At 39.3% G+C, this 23,491-nt stretch overlaps 1 protein-coding gene across 8 annotated transcripts in view; it reads left to right on the forward strand.

The window, feature by feature from the left end:
• Hectd4 (HECT domain E3 ubiquitin protein ligase 4) overlaps nucleotides 1-23,491 on the forward strand; it is a 180,542-nt gene that overhangs the window by 66,715 nt on the left and 90,336 nt on the right. For all 8 annotated transcript variants that reach the window (XM_087198219.1, XM_087198220.1, XM_087198221.1 and 5 more), the window contains 7 exons: nucleotides 9,732-9,924; nucleotides 13,270-13,428; nucleotides 18,253-18,366; nucleotides 19,067-19,207; nucleotides 20,725-20,957; nucleotides 21,343-21,488; nucleotides 22,888-22,958. In XM_087198219.1, coding sequence (XP_087054345.1) covers nucleotides 9,732-9,924; nucleotides 13,270-13,428; nucleotides 18,253-18,366; nucleotides 19,067-19,207; nucleotides 20,725-20,957; nucleotides 21,343-21,488; nucleotides 22,888-22,958 — 1,057 coding nt within the window. The remainder of the gene's footprint in view (nucleotides 1-9,731; nucleotides 9,925-13,269; nucleotides 13,429-18,252; nucleotides 18,367-19,066; nucleotides 19,208-20,724; nucleotides 20,958-21,342; nucleotides 21,489-22,887; nucleotides 22,959-23,491) is intronic.

Here is a 23,491-nt window from a genome sequence, read left to right on the forward strand (position 1 = left end):
GTCTAGGTCACATTTATAGAGAATTAGAAAAAAAATTGCCTGAAGCCAGATCTGTGTCAGAAGCAGCTTTTCGTAATGTAATTTACAACATCCTTCTAGAAGAAATTAGCATTCCTGGGGGGAAAAAAGCACTATAACAATTTTCTAATAAATCTTAGTGGGAAAAAAAAAATCTTAGTGGGATTAAAACTTGTTCTGGGAGGCCAGTTATTCATCCTGCCAGCACACTGTCAGGAGTCCAATAGTCCTTAGAGGTACGTTCTCTTCTTTTCCTCTCTATTCTTACAGTATTCCCAGCCATTATCTGTTCTGGCAAAATGATCCTGCCATAGTGAATCTTTGAATGGGTTTGCTAGACACTGTATTATTTGAACATGTGTTCATAATTGTGAGACATGATTTATGTTTTTATTTTAAACAGACTTACAAGCTCTTAAAGAATTTAGTTCTTTATCTGAAGAGTAATGGGAGCATTGAAAACTTCCCATTTTCCTTGCTATGCTTTGCTTTTTTTTTTTTTTAGCTACATCCCATTGTTTCATTTATTTATTTATTTATTTATTTATTTATTTATTTATTTATTTTGGTACTGGGGATGGAACTTGGGACCTTCCACTTGCGAGGCAGGCGGCAGAACCACTGAGCTAAATCCCAGGCCCTATGCTTTGCTTTTTAAAAAATCCACTTTGCTTTTATTAAATTAAAAGAAAAAATTGTGCCTAAGAAATCCACACCCATGATTCAAAACAGCACACAGACACTCATAAAGTGAGCTTCCTCTGCCTTGTTCCCCCAGCCAGCTGCTCATAGTCACTCACTTTCATGGTTTCAGCTTTTAGTTTTTCTATAGGTTACCTTCTTATCTCTAAGTAAAATGCCTGTATTGCTGTTTCTTGATTGATGAACTCCAGATTTGGGGGGGAGTGGCAGATGAAGATTTGCCTAAATTTCCCCTCTTGCTTTTCTTATTAACACTAATGTACTTATTTATTTTAGTTCTTCCTTTGTTATCTTGGTAACTTATTGTTATACCATTATTTCTTGTTCATTAGCTCTAGACGCTGTCTTTTGTCCTTTACTTTAGAAATGGAGAGGTAGTGTCCCTTCCTGCTCCTCAGGGTGGAGAAAGCCAAGACTGAAAGTATACAGTGAGGAGAACACCAGGAGGAAGAGAGATGGTTTGCCACCACTTCAGGGTTGGAGAGCTCAGAGAGTCACAGAGCCATCATGAGAGCAGGGCTACACACTGAAGGTTTTCATGAGGGCCTCTCAACCTCTTCCTGGCACACACACACTTATGCTCAGATGCTGGCTGCTTAGGCAAAAGACTAAACATTTATTTTCTGAAGAAACTAAATTACCCTACAGAAAAGGGTCTGTGTACATCGATGTTGGAGTTCATCTAAAGCAGAGACTTTTCTCCCTGGTAAGTCACTCACAGTGCTGTCTCCCAGTTAGCAATACTTAACCATGTCCACAGAGGTTCTTATCATGTTGACTGTTAAAACAAGGGCAGACAAAACAAAATCCCAAACAAGCCCTAACTTTGGAGAGGCATGTATGTGGAAAGGAAGTGAGTAGAGAAAATAAGGCTGTCAGAGTAGTGATAATTACTGAAGCCAGGAGAGGGCACATGGGGAATACATATATCATTCTTTCCTCTTTTGTATATGTTGATAATTTTCCCTAACAGCATGGTTAAAACAACCAAAGAATAGACAACCAAGGATCACCAGTCAAATAAGGAAAGCCACCAATATGAAAATGAAAATTAAGGAAAAGCAATAGAAGGGATAGTACAAAGCTACATCAATACTAAGTGCTATGTGAGATGTGAGGTGATATCACATTTATAACAGGGTGTCTCAAAAAAAGAACTATCAGAGGAGAGAGCACTCCTAGAAGTTAAAACTATCATTATCCAAAGCTAAAAATTACTACGAGTCAAATATATCTCCTGGAAAGCAAGACAAGTAAATAAAAAAATAAACATGAGAGAAAAGATAGAAGGGACAATGGAGTAATCTGTCTACAGCCTTGCAAGTTGGAACTCCAAAAAGAGAAGAGAGAAAATAAAAGAATATCAAGAAATAATAAAAGAAAAAATTTGGACTAAATTCTGCTTGTATCTAGAGTAAAAAGTATCTGGAACAGAAATGGAAAATGCCCATGCCATGGTACATCATCATAAAATTTTAGATTACTAAGGATGAAAAAAAGATTCTAAAACTTCCAGAAAATTTTTAAAAAATTATATGCAAATAGTGAGGAAACAGAAAAGCACCAGGCTATTCAACAGCATTTCTGTATGCAAAAATAGAGCATTACTTCCAAAATTCTAAGGGAAATTGATTTCCAACCCAGAAGTCAGTATTCAACCAAAGTATTAATCAGCTGTGAAGACAACATAAAGATATTTTTAGACATATAATTATATAATCAGAAGCCCAGACCTGCCCCACAAGAAATGGAACAACTAAAATAGACCCTGCCCGCAGCATGAAATAAAAAGTTGAGGAAGGAGCCTGCTCTAGATTAAACGAAGTACCTTTGAATCATTTTTGGAGTCTAAATCAAACAAACCAGCTGTAAAAAAAAACTTTTTGGAGACCATTTGAAATTTAAATATATGCCAGAGATTTAGCTCAGTACACCAGTGTGCACCTGCCTGGCAAGCGCAAGGTCCTAAGTTCGATTCCCGGTACCAATAAAACCACATTAGATTTAAATATAAAAGTATTAAGAGTATTAGTTAAATCCAAAAGATTAGTCTTCACTTGCTTTTTAAGTATGGTAATGACATTGTGGTTATATAAGAAAATATCCAGACTTTTAGAGATCTTTATTGAAGTAGGATTACATGATATCTGGAATATGCCTTAAAATATCTGAGCAGGCCAGGCCAAGTATGATCCAAGCTACTTGGGAAACTGAAGCCCGAGGATCGAAAGTTCATGGTCAGCCTGGGCAACTTAGTGGGACCTTGTGTCAAAATAAGAAGGTAAAAAGGGTTGGGATGCTCAGTGCAAAGGCCCTAGATTTAATCCTCCATAAGGTTTTTTTAAAAATAAGTGAAAAAAGAGGAAGGTAGGTTACACAGATATGGCAATGTCTGGATAATAGTTGAATTTGTTCTTTTTTTTTTTTTTTTTTTTTTGGTACTGGGGATCGAACTCGGGACCTTGCTCTTTCGAGGCAGGCGCTGGAACCACTGAGCTAAATCTCAGGCCCTGGATAATAGTTGAATTTGGACCATGAGTATATGGAAGTTCATTGTACTATTCTCTTTTTGAATATGTTTGAAATTTTTTGTCATTAAAATTTTTCTTTGTTTTTTTTTTTGGTTTTTTTTTTTAAACCGGAGATTGAACTTGGGACCTTGGGCTTTCGAGGCAAGCACCAGAACCACTGAGCTAAATCCCTGGCCCTCTTTCTGGTTTTTTGAGACAGAATCTCACTATATAGTTCAGATTGGCCTTGAACTCACAATGTAGCCTAGGCTGGCATTGAACTCTTGGTGATCCTCCTGCCTCAGCTTCCCAAGTTCTGGGATTACAGCCATGCATCATCACACCAAGCTAAAATTTAAAAAAAATCATCACTGGCTACTTATGTAGTGGCTTTTCTAAAATGCTACCTTGGGAGCAATCTGGCTTACTGTCTATAACACTGTCACAGAAGGGAACACCGTAACCATTGAAAAGTATGAAGCAGATCTACATAAAATAATGTAGATTAATTTCTAAATTACATTGTGTACAATAAAATGATGGGGTTCAGAACACTGTGTATTCCCTACCTGCTGTGGGATGAAAAAGTGGGGGTTCAGTGGGGTTGTATCAGTTCGGGTTCTCACTGCAGAGTCCCATGTGAATTCATTTTGGGAAGCTGAAGGGCCTACATTGGAAGGCTGCAGAGTCTGCCCTGGAAGCCTGGAGATGGACATCCAGAGTTAGTGGCACAGACCAGAGCTCCTCCGAAGAAGCAGAAGTGAGACTTCCTTCTTCCTTCCATTTTTATTCCATCCAGGCTACAAGCCTATTGGTTGGTCCCACCCACATCCAAGCTGGGTCTTCCCTCTCAGAAAGTTATCCAGACATACCCAGAACTGTGCTAAACCAATCAGCTGGATGTTTCTATTCAAGTTGACACCATAATTAACTATCACAGGGATGGATGTTTTTCTAAATTGTCCTTCTCCTGAGTCAGTGCCTTTCCTTCAATAGATCATTCACCATAGCATACAAACACATTAAAGTATATCCCATCTTGAAAAGACAAAAAAACCTCTTGGAACCCATACCCACCTCAAGATATTCCCCTCTCTTTTGGCTTCCCTTTTTGACAAAACTCTGGAAAGCATTTGTTCTTCTTTTTTGGTACCGGGGATCGAACTCGGGTCCTTGCGCTTGCCACTGAGCTAAATCCCCGGCCCAAAGCATTTGTTCTTAGCTGTTTACCTGATCTCCTTTGTTTTTTCTTCAGTCCTCTCCACTCAGTCTTGTGTCTTCCTCACACCAACAACCAGCTCTTACCAACTTCACCAATAGAAAAGGGAGGTGCAGAGGCCCTGGGGCAGGGGCAAGCTTGGTGTGGTAAGGAAGAACAGTGTGAAGGGCTTCATGGCTCAAGTGGGGAGCAGAAAGTAAATGATGAGAGACCAAGTGGGGGAGGTAACCAGGGCTGTTTCTTGTAGGGTCTTGCAAGGTATTAGATTTTATTTGGGAAACTCTTAGAGAAATTTTTTTGGGGGGTGGGTGCTGGGGATTGAACTCAGGACCTTGCACTTGCAAGGCAGGTGGTGGCACCACTGAGCTAAATCCTCGGCTGTCTTAGAGAATTTTGAGCAGGAAGGTGATGGGATCTTCTTTTAAAGACTCACTGTAGGGGCCAGGGATTTATTTAGCTCAGTGGTTCCAGCGCCTGCCTCACAAGCTCAAGGTCCTGAGTTCAATCCCTGGTACCAAAAAAAAAAAAAAAGACTCACTGTAGCTCTGTGTCAAGGGTAGACTAAAGACAGATTTAAAGATTCTTAGAAATTACGCGATCTAGTTTTTAGAGGAGATCTAAAAAGATGAACCTAATGTTTGGTAAAATGTGTAGATCTTATTTGCTTCCTGAATCAAGCAAACCACTCTAAAAAGTAGTTTTGAAAAAATTGGGGAAATCTAATATAGACTCTATTAAATGATGTCAAGAATTATTGTTAATTTTGTTAGGTGTAATTACATTGTAGCTATTTAAGGAAATATCTATATAGTGATATGCATTGAATATATAAGGGTGGAATGACACAATGTTTGGAACAGATGAAAATATGGCAAATTACTCATAACTGTCATATCTAGAAGATGCATAAATGGGTACTATTTATTTTTTATATATTTTTGTATTATAAAAATTTTCATAATAAAACATGTTTTAAAAGAAGACAGTGGAGGGAGGGGACAAGAAAAGAATCAGTAGGAGACCTTTGCAGCTGAGCAGATGAAGAGAACAGTGTGTTGTGCTGAGGGGAAGCTGTGTGGAAGTGGCACAGAATGAGTAGATGCAAGATATGTCCTTTTTAAAGCCTGGACGCCGCCTGCCTTGCAAATGCAAGGACCCAAGTTCGATCCCCAGGACCAAAACAAAAACAAAAACAAAAACAAAAAACCTGGTGACACATCCTCTTATTGATTCCAAAGTTATCTGTGGCTTCTTGTAATGTTAGAACTTAAAACATTGTCTGGCTGCCCCTAAAAAGATAAATAATGGTGGCTTTCATTTTTAAATTTATGGTTTTATTTTTCTCCAGATCTTCAAGAAAGACCATATTTTAGTTTTGTAATAAAAAATTAACATTAAAAAATTGGGGGTCCTTGACCACTGTCTGTGTTCTTCCGTTGTGTCATTATTCATGAAACTATGAGCTGAGTCTGCTTGCAGATTAGACCTGGAACCTTCCTGCCTGATTTGGTCACTGCTACATAGGGCACATCCCCGCTTGGGAATCCTCTGTAACTCTTTTTTGGCTTCTCAGAGCACTTTTCTCACCTCCTACTTCTGTTTTGTTCTGAGAAGTCTTCTGGCCCCATGTGCTCTCTGTAAAATGCTGGATTTTAGCTGGTTAGATTTAGTGACAATTTTATTGCTATGTTACTCTCTTTATGTTCCTTCTTGAAGATATGGTCAGTGCAGTAATGGGCACACTGTCTCTTTCTCCTCTTCTCCCTAAGAGTTTATTATTTCCTTCAAATTATGAACTAGATGATTAAGTTAATTTTAAATGTGTTCCTACTATATTATCTTCTCTGGGTAGCAGGTTACTGATCCTTTGTTTTTATGGGGCTTATATCACAGTATGGGGAATTAATAAGAAAGTAAATAACAAGAACAGAATAATCCCAACTAATGATATAGGCTGGGGAGAAAAGAAAACAGGGTACTGTGATGGTGGGTAGGTGAGGGAGCTACTCTAGTTAGGTGCTGGGTGAAGCCTTTCCAAGGAAAGACACCTGGGGTGAGACCTAAGTAATAAGAAGCAGCTACTCATTGTGACAGGGTGACCAACCATCCAGTTTGCTTGGGACAAAGGGACTTCTCAGGACATGGGATTTTCAGTGCCAGACTTAGGATAGTCCTGGGCAAACTGGAACTGGCACGTTGTGCAAGAGGAGGGAAGAGTGAGAAAGAAGGCTTGAAGTTAGGAGGCAGCTGTGCAGTTGGGAGGAGACAGAGGGCAGGGTGACTGAAATGTAATGAAAGACGGTTGAGTGGAGGCAGATGAGGCTGAGGAGTTGGCAGGCACTGGTGCTCATGGCCCAACTTCCGATGAGTGTTGGGTTTTACTGTCAGTATCCAGAAGCCACTGCAGGGTGGTACACAGAGCAGGATTGAGGGTTCATTTCCGTTTGTAAGGGATCACTGGTTGGTGTGTAAAGAATAAAGCATTGCAGTGCCAGAGACCAATTGGGAGACCGGTCCCATTTTCTAGCACAAGATGATGCTTGGAAGAGGGTAGTCACCAGAAGGGCACCCCTTGTCACTCTAACTCTGTGTTGTCTTACTCCTCTCAGCTCTTCCTGTACTTCCTAAATCGGTAGCTTTTACCTCCACTTTGCTAGAGTAGAGATTCCCGGCATACTGGCTACTCATGCACCAAGCCCGGGTCCTTCTTGACTCATCACCTTTTCTTTTAAGGGTTTGAAAGTACTCAAACACAGTAAGATAATTTTTTGTTTTTTTTCTTTATCCATTGATTTTCTTATAGGGCTGGATGGGTAATGCTTTCGAATGCCAAGCTTAAAGAGATCGATTTTTATCTTAGGTTCCTTTGAAGGGCTATATTTAGTGTTGTGCAACATAAATGGAGCTGTGGCTGTGGAAGGTTAGTCTAGCAGGAGGGTGGGGGTAAAACAATACAGACAGAAGGGATGTGTTAAATTTTAGGTGACAGGAGGCTATTCAAGTAGAAATGTCAGCTGAGAGGGCTGGGGGCAGTTGAAAAAAGGGGGACTAGATCTTAGTAGCTAGGATGAGTTTGTAGATAAAATGTGGGAGTCTTCAAGAGAGGGGGAGTTAGATTTTCAAGAGGGCCTGGATTTGTTTATGCAGCAAGGCACTGAGTGCCTGCCTAGGACTGGGAATGTGGTGAAGGAAGCAGGCAGATCCCTGCTCTCGCAGCTGGCATTGAGTCGGGGTAAGGGATGGTAGAAGGGCAAACAATGAATGACTTAATGAGCATAATAATATCAGGAAATGGTAAGTCTTGTACAGAAACCAAGCATTAAGGTTGAGGCATTGGGTCAGATGCCTTTTTAGATTGGTAATCCGGGAAGGCCTCTTTGAATAGGTGACATTCTACCCGAGACCTCAGGGTTGGGAAGAGCCAGCCGCAAGGAGGGAGCAGAGTGTTCAGGTAGAGGTCTGGGGCACCAGAAGTGGAGGGGTGGAGCCAACAAGGAAGTGAAAGGAGGGAGGCACTAGCACAGTGAGTGGCTGACACACAGGTCAGTGCTCAAGTGTGAAGAAAGAAACAGACTAGGATCCATCAAGACCGAGGAAGGGAAATCCCAAGAAGTCAAGGAAAGGTCCGTAATGTTGGCTTTAGGTTACTAGTGGGCCATTAGGAATATCTGCTCTGTTGGGTGTGGTGGCACACATCAGTAATCCCAGCACTCTGAGAGTCTGAGGCAGGAGGATCACAAGTTCAAGCCCAGCCAGGCCAATTTAGTGAGACCCTGTCTCAAAATTATAAAAAAGGCTAGGAATGTAGGTCAATGTAAAAGCCCTGGGTTCAGTCCCCAGTACCGAAAAAAAATGTCTGCTTGCTAGAGGGTGCTGAGTACAGAGACCAGCCCTCACAGGAATAAGAAGCAGAATGAGGAAGCAGAAGCAGAATTTTGTGACTAAATCTTTTCCCTTATCCTTTGTGAGTGAGTCTTCCCTGGCCGTGCTCCTGAATTTCCTTGCTTTCTCTGGCCACTTCTCTACTCCCAGCTCTTCCCTTTGGACTCCTGCTTTGCTGTCTGCTGGATTCTGAAGGCTTGCCCCTAGAACCTGCATTCCTTCTGTCTCCTTGCCTCACAGCTGCAGGCCAGTGCTGCCTACCTGGCTGATGGGGCCAGTGTCTGAGATGGCCCAGAGCCAGGAGCCTGGCCACAGAGGCCATGCCTGAGAGATGTTTGAGATATTGGATAAGGACTGGAAGTGGAGAAAGGGATGGAATTTTATTAAGACACCAGGTCTTAAAGTCTCTGAGAGACCATGAGTGTGAAAGCAAAGAGAAAGAAGTCAGTAGAGGAGACACTGATAAGAAGAAAGGTGTAGAGGGCAGCGCAGTGGAAGGTTAACCTTAAATCATACGAGGTGAAATCCTTCCTGTGAAGGAAGAGGAAGAGCAGAGTAAGTGAGCTGAGCTTACAGACTTAGGTTAGAAGAGCAGTGAGAAGGAGAAGCTTGAGTGGTCCTGATCTTTTCAGCAGTAAGGAAAGGCAGGTGATCTGCCAAAGGTCAAGCTACAGATTGGTGGGGGGATTTTGGCATCACCACTCCAGAGATTTTGCTGGGGAATAATTAATTGATAAATGAAAGAGCTCCCAGGTCCCAGCAAAGGCACAGTTGAGGTTGGCATGTATTTATAGCAGAGTCTGCCTTTCTCTAGGATTGCTCTGCCAGGGCTTGAGCACCAGAGCTAATGTTAACTGCTTTTAATAGAGAGTTTGGATTTTAGCCACTAATTATATATATATATTTTGTGCCAGCGATCAAACTCAGGACCTTGTGCTTGTGAGGCAGGTGGTGGAACCACTGAGCTAAATCCCTGGCCCCACTAATTGTATTTTAGGAAGACATTAATCTCATAGTTGTCCTGAGCAGTAAATCAAAGAGTGATTGATTTGTTTTCCTCTCGTCTTATTTGTACCTGTCAGAGGCTCATAATTAGTGTGCACTGCCAATGGAATTCAGGAATTTTAATCAACATCTTTCTATAAAACCTACTAAACTTGGCTTATTATGTTTTGAATCTGGGCTATGATAAAAAAATGAAACCTCAAAAACATAGCACAGCCTTCATTTCATTTGCAGTCATTTCTATAGAAGGTTGAAGTTTTGAAGGATAAATCTGGTCAGGTGCAGTTTTTGAACTGTTTTTAAGCATCTCGTTCACAATAATATCAAGTAGAAAATTGCTACCTAAATGGAAACAGACATCATTTCAGGACCTGTTTTTTTTTTTTCAATATCAGGTTGAAAATGGTGTATTTGTAGCCAACCCGCTTCAGGAACGCACAATTCTAATGAGAAAAGAAGGGGAATCTGCCAAAAGCATTAATGAGATGCTTCTGAGTAGACTCTCTCGGTACAGAGCCTCCCCGTCGGCGACCCTCGCAGCCCTGACTGGGTCCACCATCTCCAACACCCTGAAAGAGGATCAAGCAGGTAGGCTGCTCTGTGCTTCCTAGCCTGTCTCTGGATAGCTCCACCAAGCTACTTTTTATTAAGCACTTATTCTTTTTTTTTTTGGTACCGGGGATCGAACTTGGGACCTTGCGCTTGTGAGGCAGGCACCAGAACCACTGAGCTAAATCCCAGTCATTATTGAACACTTATTCTTTGCTAGACAAAGTATCTTACTTTGCCAACTTCACCTGATATGATCTTCCAGTCATTGTCCAGTTTTTTATTCCAAGTTATTACCTGTTGTGGGCCATGAACATGAGTTCATATGAATCAGTTATAACTCAAAACAGCTGTCTTTACCCACAAATGTCTTATCATCATTACTGTTAGTGTGTACATTCATCGATTCATGTTTAGCTTCATGCTTCATGAATGCAAAATGATATTTAGCATTATCCTTACTAGATACAATCTTAAGCAAGAAACAAATTTGTACAATATAACTTTGGAATTTACCATTTAGTTTTTATAATTTTTTTTTTTTGGTACCGGGGATCGAACTCAGCACCTTGCGCTTTCGAGGCACACGCCAGAACCACTGAGCTAAATCCCTGGCATAGTTTTTATAATTTAATGTTTTAAAATAGATGATACATTTATAAAGTTTGAAAGTAAAATCAGTGTGATAAACTAATACCTATTACCATGACAATAAGTCTATTAAACCTATCTTGGTGATAACATTAGGTCAATATGCATGGAAGTCTTAGTCCCACCATGTAATACTCTGCCCATTCTACTTAACTATAATTATTAATTTGCCTTTCCAGGAGTTCTTTATGCAAATACCATTCTTAAAATATATTATTTTTTCTTCTGTTAAAAATAAAATGTAGCGGGGCTGGGGATTTAGCTCAGTGGTTTTGCTGCCTGCTGTGCAAGCGCAAGGACCCGAGTTCAATCCCCAGTACCAAAAAAATAAAAATAAAAAGTAGCATACTATATACCCTGTTCTGCACCAGGAGGAGTTTCTAATCAGGACAAGTCTTTAATGCATTCATAAATGTGTTTCCCTCAGCTTAAAATAACATTTTATATGTTTTCATCGTAACTTTTATCAGATTTTCAAACTCATTCATGGCCAAAAAAGATAGGAATCATTATTCTAGAAAAGTTTACAGATTACATCCACCTACCTTGTCTTATAACAAACCATAAACTGCACTAAAAGATAAGTTTAGATAAAGATTCCATATATAGAAAAAAGTATCTGAATTAATATGAATTTAATGCAGATCCTTTGCTGTTTGTTGCTTAAAATGCTAGGAAGGGAAAATATTTGTGTTTCATTTGTCATGAAATATTATTAAATATTTATTAGTTCACATTAGAATTTAAGGACAATATGTTATTTCCACAAGCCTCTGCTGTATAGAATAGAAGTGAGGAATTTGTTAATAATTGTTATAACTTGAGTGAATGGATAGTTTGAGTTACAGGAAATGCTTTGTAGAAGATAGTTCTTTTTACTTAAATAAACATTTTTTAATGACAGACCGAAGTTTTGCTCTGGGTTTGTCCCTTGGGAGAAGATTAAATCCTACTAAAAAGTGGAAATACTAAAGGAATGTTTGAGGGTAAGAAAATACGTGCATTAAAAAAGTAGAGACCTCAGAAAGCAAGAATATAATCAGAACTCTGTAGAAGCTAGTATCTGTATTCAAAACATATGATCTCATTAACTTTTCTTCTTTTTTTTTTTTGTGGTACCAGAGATTGAACTCAGGACCTTGCACTTGCCAGGCAGGTGCGGTGCCACTGAGTTAAATCCCCAGCCTAACATTGCTATATTAAAAATTCACCAGTTAGGCCAGGGATTTAGTTCAGTGGTTTTGCCGCCTGCTGCACAAACGCAAGGACCTGAGTTCGATCTCTGGTACCAAAAAAAAAAAATTCACCAGTTATAAACCAAGTGGACTTTTGAAAGATATTTGAACACTTGGGGTTCTAGAAGTTTTTATCTTGTGGTATATTAATACCTATTACCATGTTAGCAAGATTTTGCTATTAAAAACATCTTAATAGGAGGGCCGGTGATTTAGCTCAGTGGCACCGCGCCTGCCTCCGCAAGCACAAGGTCCTGAGTTTGATCCCCGGTACCAAAAAAAAAAAAAAAAATCTTAGTGAAAATAGGCCCACAACGTTGCTAAAATAGTCCTGATAATTGCCCGTTTGGGGCTTTTTTTTTTTTTCACCATTTAAGGGACTTATTACATGGAAATTTATGTTACTGAATGAAGAATACATTTGTTGGGGGCTTTTACAAAATGGAGTTCTTTAGAAGCACAAGTATTCACAACTAATATCAGACAGATTAGGGTTCAACTTTACTCATTTTTCTAATCTAAACCATCTGAAAATGTGTATCTGTGTTGGCCTGAGAAATACGTTTCATTTATAGACTGACAGCTTCCCAAGGCCAGTACTGTTCTTGCTTTTCTGTTAACTAGGCTAGTGGGTAAAGTCCTCAAATTCACTCCGCAGTTCACATGTGCCAGTAAGTAAGGGAGATGAAAGTACAGTTTATACTTCTTGATTATAAACAATAATTATTTTCTTATGTCACTGACCTTAAAAAAATATATATATATAATGGATTATCCTAAATCATACAGGTATAAAATTATTTGGTGATACTGTGAAAGCTTTTACTAGTTTGAAACTTCTGCTTGACTTCATGTTCAAAGCTGTTTGTAATAAATGAAATATTAGAATAAGAACCAAGATACATCATGTGCAGGTACAAATTCCCAATGATGAATGTCAGCATATTGTATACCTAAAATGTACCAATAAAATTAATCCATTAAAAAAAGAAAAAGGGCCAGGGATTTAGCTCAGTGGTTCCAGTGCCTGCCTTGCAAGCGCAAGGTCCTGAGTTCGATCCCTGGTACCAAACAAACAAACAAAAGAAATGGAATATCACAAACCTGTCAATAATTTGTTCTAATTAAAATGAAGAAAAATCTTTTGAATAGAGTATCCATTTCCTAAAGGAAACACAAACAGGATTCTTTTATTTTCAGATTTAGTCCATGTGAGGATTTATTCTTTTGAAGGATTTTTCGAGTCATGAGAACCTATTGATTTTTGGGAACATCTTCAAGAAATGGTCAGACCATATAAGGAGAGGCTCAGGGTCAGGCTCTGGAGCCAGAAGATAATTACTTTTTTCTATATTTATTACTTCATGCTCTCTCTTCCTCATTGGAATACATCTTTATTTAAGTTTAGGGCTCCCTCATTATACCCTAATCTGCTTTAGTAATCAAAGTAAAGTATGTGGCAGGTATTTTTACTCAGCATTTTTATTCTTTTTCTCAGCAAACACTAGCTGTGGGCTACCTCTAAAGATGCTACGGAAGACGCCCATCTACACCTGTGGCACGTACTTGGTGATGCTGGTCCCCCCTCCAGGAGGCTCAGGCAGCTCTGCCACCCGCTCTCTTTTTGGTGGAACAAGTGGTTTGTCATCTTTAAAAAGTAAGTGAATTTTATTTGTGACACTTGTGTATCTCACACTCGGAAATTTAAGGTTTTCCTATTATTTTAGACTTACTATGCTAAACAGTTGTTTGCAGTAGCTTTCTGATAGCAGCATAGAATAATAATCATCAATATAGTTATAGCCTAGGAGGAATTTAAAATGGATATTTTTCTCTCTTCCTTCTTTCCTTCCTTCCTGCCTTTCTCCTTGCCTTCTTCTTTCCCTTCCTTCCTTTTTCTCTTTTTTCCTTTCCCTTTCTCTCTCTCTCTCTCTCTCTCTCTCTCTCTCTCTCTCTCTCTCTCTCTCTCTCTCTCTGTCTCTCTCCCACTCTCTCTCTCTCTCTGTTGGGGATTGAACCCAAGGCCTTCTGTGTGCTAAGCGTATGCCTCCTATAAAATTACTGTAGGGGCCGGGGATTTAGCTCAGTGGTTTCACCGCCTGCTGCGCAAGCGCAAGGACTGGAGTTCTATCCCCGGTACCAAATAAATAAATAAATAAATAAATATAAATAAAATTACTGTAATTAAAAATCAGTTCAGTAAAATTTTAGGAAATAAAATAATCTACTGATAGTTCAGCAAGACTTCTGCTCACTCTCATAGAATCCCAAAACTATTAAAATAAGTATCTAAAACACCTCATTGTGGAACCCAAAATTTTAACAGAAATGTAGAACAGAAAATAATATGTGTAAATATTCATTTATGTTTTTAAATGTACGCGTATTTTTGTAAAAGATGAGGGCATGCTATAGTAATTAAAACAATTTAATTTTGGCTTCAGAGTAGACAAATAGTCAAATGAAATAAAGTATAGAATTTTTAAATGTTTCTTTTATATTACCATTTCTTAGCATTCTTTCCTTAGAGACATCCTTTAACTCTTTTGAGCCTTAGTTTTCCCAGTGGTTTTTTTTTTTTTTTTTGGTACTGGGGATCGAACTCAGGACCTTGCACTTGCGAGGCAGGCGGCAGAACCACTGAGCTAAATCCCCCACTCCAGTGTTTTGTTTTGTTCCCTTGAAATTTGTTTAGGCACATTAAATTAAAATGTTTGAAAAATCAGTTTCCTTGTTTTCATTTCCCAATACTTAATATCTGTCCTCTTAAAATAATTTTCATGCAGTAATTACATTAAAGGATTATATTTCACATTTAGACTTCAAAAAAAGCAACACCTCTTCCTCCTGTATTGAGATTGACCATAAGGCCTGGCACATGCTAGGCAAGCACTCTTCCACTGAGCTATATCCACAACCCAAAAAGAGCTTTTCTTGCTCTAACTAAAGCCTGCAGATATAAATTTGACCTTAGCAGTTTAAGCAAGGTAATTTATGTAGTAGCAACTTTTTTTGTGGGAATATTGAGGATCAAACACAAGGCCTTTGCAGTGAGCTACATCTGCCACCATCCCCCTATATTTTTAATAACTAAAATTTACATACATCTTGGGGAATTGGTACATATACATATCACATCTTGATTCTTTTTACTTCTTCCTCCCCCTCTTCTCCCTCCCACCTTTCCCTATCCCCAGGTCCCCTTCCTAGCTCCATAAAGTCTATCTCCTTGTTTATATTTTATTTTGTTCTTTACTTAAACTTTCATATAAGAGAAATCATGAGGTATTTAACCTTCAGTGTCTGATTTCCTTCACTTAGCATTATCGTCTCAAGGTGCACCTATTTTCCCATGAATGACTCAGTTTTATCCTCTTGAGTAGTACTTCGTTGTGTATATATACCTATAGCCCCTTGTTTGGCTAAATCTTAATTGCCCAAACTGGGCTCACTCAAACTTGTGATCCTTCTGCCTCAGCCTCCGAAGAGTGCTGGGATTATAGGGTTGTACCACAATACCTGGCTAGTAATATCAACTTAACTTTAGGGCCATTTCAGGTAGTTGCATGTGCTTAAAACTTAGCTATTCAGAACAGCTCCAAACTCTCTTTACCTTTAGAATCAAATTGGTTGGACTTTTCCTGACAGCTTATTTTCTCTAACAGTTCAGGTGACCAGATGTCCTCTTAGACCCTGAGGTAAAGTAAATCATGCAGATTTAGCATTTGCTTTTTAAAAAAATTATTATTTATAGCTTTATGAGATATAATTCACATACTGTAAAGTTAACTCCTTTAAAGTACAGTTTAGTGGGGGTTTTTTGTGTGTAACTGTTACCACTATCTATCACACCAAAAGATACCCCAGATCCTTTAGCAATTGCTCTTCTTATCCCCAATCCCTGTCATCTACCTATCTACTTTCTGTCCTAGATTTACCTATTTCGGGCTTTTCATATAAATGGAATTATACAGTATGTGGTCTTTTGTGACTGCCTTTTTGTATTAACAATGTTTTATTCATCCATGAATCCATGCCACATTCCTTTTTATGGCCTAATTATATTTCACTGTAGGTATAATATTCCATTTTGTTTATCCATTCTTCAATTGATGGACTTTTTTTTTCTACTTTTGGGCTATTTTGAAAAATGCTTATGAACATTGGAGTATATGGCTTTATATGGGGAGATTTTCATTTCAATATGTGCTTGGGAGTGGAATTTCTGGGTTATATGGTAACTATATGCTGACCTTTTGAAGAAATTGTCAAACTATTTTCCAAAGTGGCTGTACCATTTTCCATTCTCATCAGCAATATGTAATGGTTCCAATTTCTCTGCTCCTCACCAACATTTGTTATTTTCCTTTTTTGTTTGTTTTATTATAGCTATCCTAAGGGATATGAAATGGTGTCTCTTTGTAGTTTTGATTTGCATTTCCCTAATGATTAATGATACCAGACATCTTTTCATGTGCTTATTAGCCATTAATATATATCCTCTGGGGCCAGGGATTTAGGTCAGTGGTTCCGGCACCTGCCTCACAAGCACAAGGTCCTAAATTTGATCCCTGGTACCACACACACACACAAAATATATATATATATATATATATATATATATATATATATATATATTTTTTTTTTTTTTTTTTTTTTTTTTTTTTTTTTTTTTTTTTCTCTGCAGGATTCAAATGCTTTGTCTGTTTTTTGGGGGTTTTTTTTGCTTTGTCCATTTTTAAATTGGGTTATTTGTCTTCTTACTGACCGTTAGTCTTATTAAACTTTTTTTAGTCTCTTTGGTGTGGCTTTTTCATTCAGTTGAAATTGGGCCTGTTTGATTAAAGCAGATCTTCATGGTGCCATTTTTTCATGAGGATATAGTTGACACAGTGGTTCTCTTTTAGCCCAACAAATCAGTAAATGCTTAAATTCCTTCTGGATCCCATTCCAAATTAGTCACTGTGTGGGCTGGTAAATATGAGCCTTTAAGACAGTGATGGCAAACCTATGGCATGTGTGCCACAGCAGGCTGTTTGTTATCACTGAAAGCTTTAAAAAGTTCACTGCTTTAGGAGCTTCCTGTCAAGTTAGGAGAAATGGTGGAGAGGGGGAAAGCATCCAGAAAATGGTAGATGGTGCTATGTTACTGCTTGAACCCTGATGTACACCCTTCATAATCAGAGAGAAAGCACCATCGTGAAGCAGGGCAGGTCTTGAGTAATATTTGTGTACGTGGCTAGATGGAGGAAAGGTGTATGGTAAACATGAAAAAGAGATTTGAGGAAGATCATTTTGTTGTTGTGCAGAATGGAACAGTAGAAAATAAAGAAATAAAGAATATAGTTTAGGACAGTTATGGTGAACCTTTTAGAGCTTTCAATGATACAAACTGCCCGCTGTGGTACGTGTGCCATAGGTTTGCCACCACTGGTTTAGCCTGTAACTCAAGTCACGTGTGACAAGGATCTGGCCTACTAGGGTGATGGGAATAAGAAAAGGAAACAAACCCAAGCCCACACCTATAATCCCAACACTCAGGAGGCTGAGGCAAGAGGATTGCTTTGAGTTCCAGGCCAGACTAAACTACATAGCAAGTCTCTGTCTCAAACAAACAAACAAACTCAAGAAACACAGTGCTAGAATTTATGTTCTAAAGTAGGGAAGAGAATATGATGTCAAAAAAACAAAAAAGAAAATATGTCGTCAACAATAGCAGCTAACAGATAGTGCTTGATATTTCTAGCTCATTTAATTTTCATAATAGCTGTATAAGGTAGGTAGTTTTGTTATTTCCTATTTACAAATGAGGAAACAGATATTCAGTAACTTTCCAGGGAGCACCCAGACGTGGTCTAGCTAGAATTCAAAGCTAAAACCTAAAGCCCACGGTCTCCATCACTACCCTATCTTGTGTTAAGGAAAGAAGCCAAAGTATCTGCAAGTTTCAGAGCCAGTGCATGGGAAGAGAGCGATGGAGCTGTGTTGGTGTGTCCTCCTGAATGTAAAGTTTCTTGTAAATGTTGGTGACTCATGATGTTAGTAATCATACCCTACAGTTGCCCTTTTGATAATCTGTATTGAAAAAATCTTCATGCAAAAGTTGCTGTTTTAAAAACACTTTCTAGGGCCGGGGATTTAGCTCAGTGGTTTTTCCGCCTGCTGTGCAAGTGCAAGGACCTGAGTTCGATCCCCGGTACCAAAAAAAAAACCCACTTTCTAAAACGAGGTTTGATGGACTGAGGATATACGTCAGTGGTAGACCAGTTGACTAGCACACACATGGCCCTGGTTTCAATCCCTAGTACCTGAGAGGGTGGGGGGAGATTTAGTTTTAAATTTATGAAGATATTTTGGTAATAGTTTCTTTGAACAATTTGTATTCAAAAAAAAGGATATGATTTTTATGTTTAGACCTTAAAATTTAAACTTTGAAAATTAGTCTTCAGGATCATTAAACAGCATAATGTTGTTTCCACAGTCCTCGCATCTAGCTTGGTATATAATATTTCGGATGGTCAGTTCACAAGTCGTGCAGACCTCATAGATGCTGCTGGAAGCTCCCTGGGGCGTGGTGCTCTTGTCCCAGGATTGGGTAAGAAATATGTGCACACATTTCCTTGAAAGATTCAAAGTTATAACAATTTATTTTGAAAAACCTTGCCAATTCCCTGTGGCATTATAGTTTTCTTTAAAATAAATAATTTTTTAATACTATTCTTTAAAGTTGGGGAATCACTATAGGAAATTGCCACATGTAAAATTCTCTGCATGAACTGCCATTGGAAATGCTGTCCATAGGTCCTATGATGATGCCTATAACAGAGTCCCAAAATTGATGTCATAAGAAGGTTTACTCCTGTGAAGAATATGTTTGCTGGAAAATGAACATGATGTAATATATTGGCTTTTCACTTTGCCCTGGCTGCTAGGAAAATCCTATCTTAAAGTTTTAGGCTCAATTATTAAGGCTTTTATTGTGTGTTAATGTTAGTTGGTCCTATTGTTACCACTTAAATCTCTTTTGGAAGTAGTTCACAGTTAAGTCAGTTGTGAAGAAGTGTCTGTTTTGTGAGACTTATTCCTTCTTACGTAGGAGTTAAGCAAACTTGAATGGCTTCTTGCTGAACCCATCTAGTGCTTTGCCAGGTAAACCTATAGGAATAGTGACATGACTGTGAGCATGAGACTCTTTGCCCTTCCTAATTACTAATAGATAGGATGTTTCAGCAGTACCTGTGAGAAATACATACACAGTGGCAACACGATGGTTGAATGCAGTGCACTCTTTGCAGGTGCCTGTTACGATACGGTGAACAACATGCTATGGACGTGCTCCAATGATTACATTGACCAGTGGTGTAATCCTGGGAATCAAGCCTTCCATTATGTGTGCCAGAGACTGGGAGTCAGCCACATCATCACTGAGCCCAAAGGTGAGGCGTGCTGTTGCTCCTGCAGTGCGAGAGGCTGCCGCAGCATAAGTAGGTGGGAACACAGACAACACTGAATCATATCAATAGCCTTTCATCTTCGAATTTAGGAGCCTAAAGTCCTTTATCTATGACTCCAATAGTTGGTTTATGATTAAGTATGAAAATTTGGGGTTATCTTTTGAGTCTTTCTCTCACATCTAATCCAGATGGATATCAAGTGCTGTCAGCTCCTACTTTCAAAACATCCCAAATCCAGCCATTCTCCACAACTGCTGCCACCACTGCTGTCATCATCTTCACCTGTGTCACTGTGGCAGCCTCCTCCCTGGTGGTTGTTCTTCCACCCACTTAGGCTCATCTCTGCTTAGCAGCCAACAAGTCTTCTCCACCTGGCTAGTTAGAGCTGCCACTCCTCTGCCCAGATATCTCCACTGGTCCTGGGTAACTCAGAATCAGAACACAAAGAGCTCATTTATTTCAGTAGGTCCCAAACCTGGCTTTGAAAAAGTCTTTGGAAAAGACAAACATTTCCTCCCCTGCATTTCATTGTTGAGACTGAAGCCCCAAAAGGCACAGAAGAGAATGAAACTCAGGCTGCCCTTAGGGTTAATATGCAGTCAAAAAGTTCTGTTTTGACCACTTTCTCTTCAGTTTTCTGGAATGCTGTTCCCAATGCCCACGGTCCTTTTGTAGCTCAGAGGTCCCCCATCCAGGCCTGTTTCTGCATGATGGCCTATGTTCCCATGTCTTTTAGGTAGTTCATTTCAGCTGGATTAAGGAGAAAAGCAGGGGCCAGGAATTTAGCTCAGTGGTTGTGCCGCCTGTCTGGCAAGCACAAGGACCTGAGTTTGATCCCTGGTACCAAAAAAAAAGAGAAAAGCAATCTTTTTATATTTTGCCTATTTGGATCTTTGCCTCCATTCTCTGAATGCCTGTAATCATCCGTGAAGTATTTATTATTAGATAAGAGGATGCTTGTCAACCCCCACAGGTTTGATTGATTGATGTATAGGTCAGATGACTAAATAGAATAAAAATGTGAGTAGAGTGGAGGAAATGTTTATGGATGAGGGGCAGCTGTGGAAAACAGTTACTTTACTAGAATGGTTACTAGCATGGGTTAAGATGGCCAAAGTTCAGTTCCCAGCTTTACCACTTTATAGCTGTGTAACTTAGGGTGAATTACTTAGCCTCTCTAACTTTTGTTTTACTGCTCTGTAAAACAGTGCTAAAATAGTCTAAATTTATATCCATGTTGTAAGGTAATGCATTAAAGCATTTGGCTCATTGTCTAGTGTACAGAACAGGCTCAATAAGTGGCAACTACTTATGTTCTAGAAAAATGGAAATTCTCAAGTGCTTGCACCCCCACACTCTGTGGCAGGGAGAAGGGTCCTCCAGCAGCAGTAGGAGAGATAGGAGCCAAGCTGGTCTGCACCTTTTATAAATTGGAGATCTGCCCCTCATGGGCCACCCATGGAGTGTCTTTCCTCACTGGGTTCCTTTCCATTTTTTAGAAGAGGCTATAACCACGAATGAGGTTATCAACCAGTTACTGCACCACGTTGGTGCGATGTGCATACACCAGCTCAATCTTCTGGCCACCAACCCCAACCTTCCCATCACAAGTGTCTTGGGCAAGCAGCATCCAATTGAAGCCCACCATCTGAGCAGCATTTGTGACATCATGGAGAAGGCCATGGTTAATGGAGATACCTGCATCATACGCTGCATTCTGGTTGTCTTTCAGGTAAATAATACACTGTGGTGAGGTAAGTAAGATGCTAGAGAGAAAGAAACATAAACCTTGGCTTCAGCCAGCTAATGTCCACCAGAAGAAAAATTCAGTAACATTCTCATTTGCATCTTACCACCTTCCAGTCCTATAATTAGAATTATCATCATATTCACAGCACTGCAATTAATGGGGTATTGCTATTTGTAGCTCATTGCAATTAATGTATGTAAAATATTTACTATAATTATACCACTACACAAGGGAAGAGATTGTGCTTAAAAACTTACCTGGTTATCTATTGATAAGAATATATACCATGTGCTTTCTTCACGGGGGTGAGGATAATTTTATCCCTGGCAAAATTAGCATTTTTAGATATGCTCCTATGTTTCTGTAGGTGGTGTTTAAATTTTTCTTCAGCCCACAAACTGAAAGAAACAGAGACATCATTCGACGGTCGGGATTGCTTCTTTGGCAGTTGCTGATGGCACCAAAGGATCAAATCTGCCCTGAAATTCAGAAGGAAGTCTGCCTTGCCATCAGGTAAACAGCAAATGATTTTCTTAGTGCTCTCTGCAGAGTGATTCTCCTGCAAGGCACTGTATTATTCTCTGAAAAAGGGTAGCATATGTCTCTTAGCCCATCCTGCATCCAGGACCCTGTGCACTGGGGATAATTAATAGAAAAGGGTTGTGCCTTGAACTTTAGGGGGCCAAAAGGTAAATGAAGTGCCTACCTTTCTTCATCCTGTAAAGCCAAACCCTACAAGTGACTAGTTTGTTTGCAAACACATGTCCTCTTCTGGGGGAGTGGGACAGGGCAGTCAGGAGCAGGATCTGCTATCTGGCAGCCCTGGGTTCTAGTCTGCTCTGTACCTATTCACTGTAGCCTTGGTTTGAGTCTTCCATTTCCTTGGGTGTGAGATGGTCTTAAAAATAGCACCTGCCATATAAATTTGTGAGGTTGTCCAGAGAAAGCCCAATGCAAGGTAGTGCTCAACTGTGTTTTCCTTTAGACTCACAACTCACATGTGAATTTAGGGGCCATTCTCTATTTATTATCACTTATTTGAATTTAGTTTAGTGAACTTTAATCCAGGAGTATAGCCTTAATATGACTTAAGTATATTCAAGTGACCCAGAGAGAACTGGGTGGTTGATCTGAAAGACTCAGCTGGCAAGGGTGAGCATAGAGGGCAGGAAACTTTCCTCCTTCTTCAGTAGCTTCCATTTTGGGTTGCTTTCTGTTGACCATTAAGGCAGTAATTAAAATCTGGTGTCGGGCCGGGGATTTAGCTCAGTGGTTCTGCTGCCTGCCTCGCAAGCGCAAGGACCCAAGTTTGATCCCCAGTACCCAATAAATGAATAAATAAATAAATAAAAAATCTGATGTCATGAGGAAACTTCTGCAGATGATGGGTATATGTATATACACTGTCTTCATTATAGGAATGATTTTATAGGTGCGTACATTAGTCAGCCCTCTTACATTGTACACTTTCAGTGGTGCATTTATTGCATGTCAAATCTCAGTAAAAAGATAAAATTTTTTGAAAAATTCTGGCACTGTTTGCCATCCTATTCTTGCTTTTTTGGAAAAGATGAGAATTAGAAATTCCCTTTCTCAAGTGATTTTTTGGGGGCACCATCTGTACTACAACTGGCTTTACTGACTTCTCATAGCTTACTGAGTCTCTTAACCCTGTGGTCTTGAAGTTATCACTTTGGTAATTCTGACAGAAGCAGAGTGATCCTTTATCAGGGAAGCAGCTGGACTAAATCATGACAGTGAGTTTAGGTTCAAATGCTTTTTTAGCGATAAAACTTACTTCTGTTTTATGTAATCAAACTGGCATCTTAGTGAAAATTAAAATCTAAATATTTAGAGTTTGGATTTTCTAGAATATTTATTTTAAAAGTTTTTGACTTTTCTGTCATTTCAGCTCTGGTTTAAATATCTTGTACCCAGGTGAAACTGAAATCAATAACTTACTTAAACTGGTCTTAACAGAAGGTAAGAATTATCCTTTAATTAAATTACCATCTTTTAGGGCTGGGGATTTAGTTCAGTGGTTCCGCTGCCTGCCTTGCAAGCAGAAGGCCCCAAGTTTGATCCCCCGTACAAAAGAAAAAATTACCATCTTTTGGGCTGGGGATTTAGCTCAGTGGTGCCACACCTGCCTCGCAAACACAAAGTCCTGAGTTTGATCCCTGATACCAAAAAAAAAAAATTTACCATCTTTTTTCTTTAAGGAGACAGCTGAATATCAATAGATTCTTATCTCTTATTCAATATATTACATGGGTTCATTTCAACCAGATTGAGAGCAGAAACCATGTTTTATTTATCTTCAAGCCTTATAAGCCTCTTTGTACAGTATTTCTAATACTTAATCTAATGTGCCTGACCCTAGATGTTTAACACATGTTTAAAAATAATGACTTCACCAGGTGTAATAGTGCACACCCAGCACTTGGGAGGGTGAGGCAGGAGGAGCGCCAGAAATTCAAGGCCAGCCTGGGTTACATAGGGAGTTCAAGGCCAGC

Source organism: Heterocephalus glaber, unplaced genomic scaffold (genome assembly GCF_053883595.1).
Source record: "Heterocephalus glaber isolate CG9 unplaced genomic scaffold, H.glaber_assembly_v1.0 deba00001687, whole genome shotgun sequence".
Lineage (NCBI taxonomy): Eukaryota > Metazoa > Chordata > Mammalia > Rodentia > Bathyergidae > Heterocephalus > Heterocephalus glaber.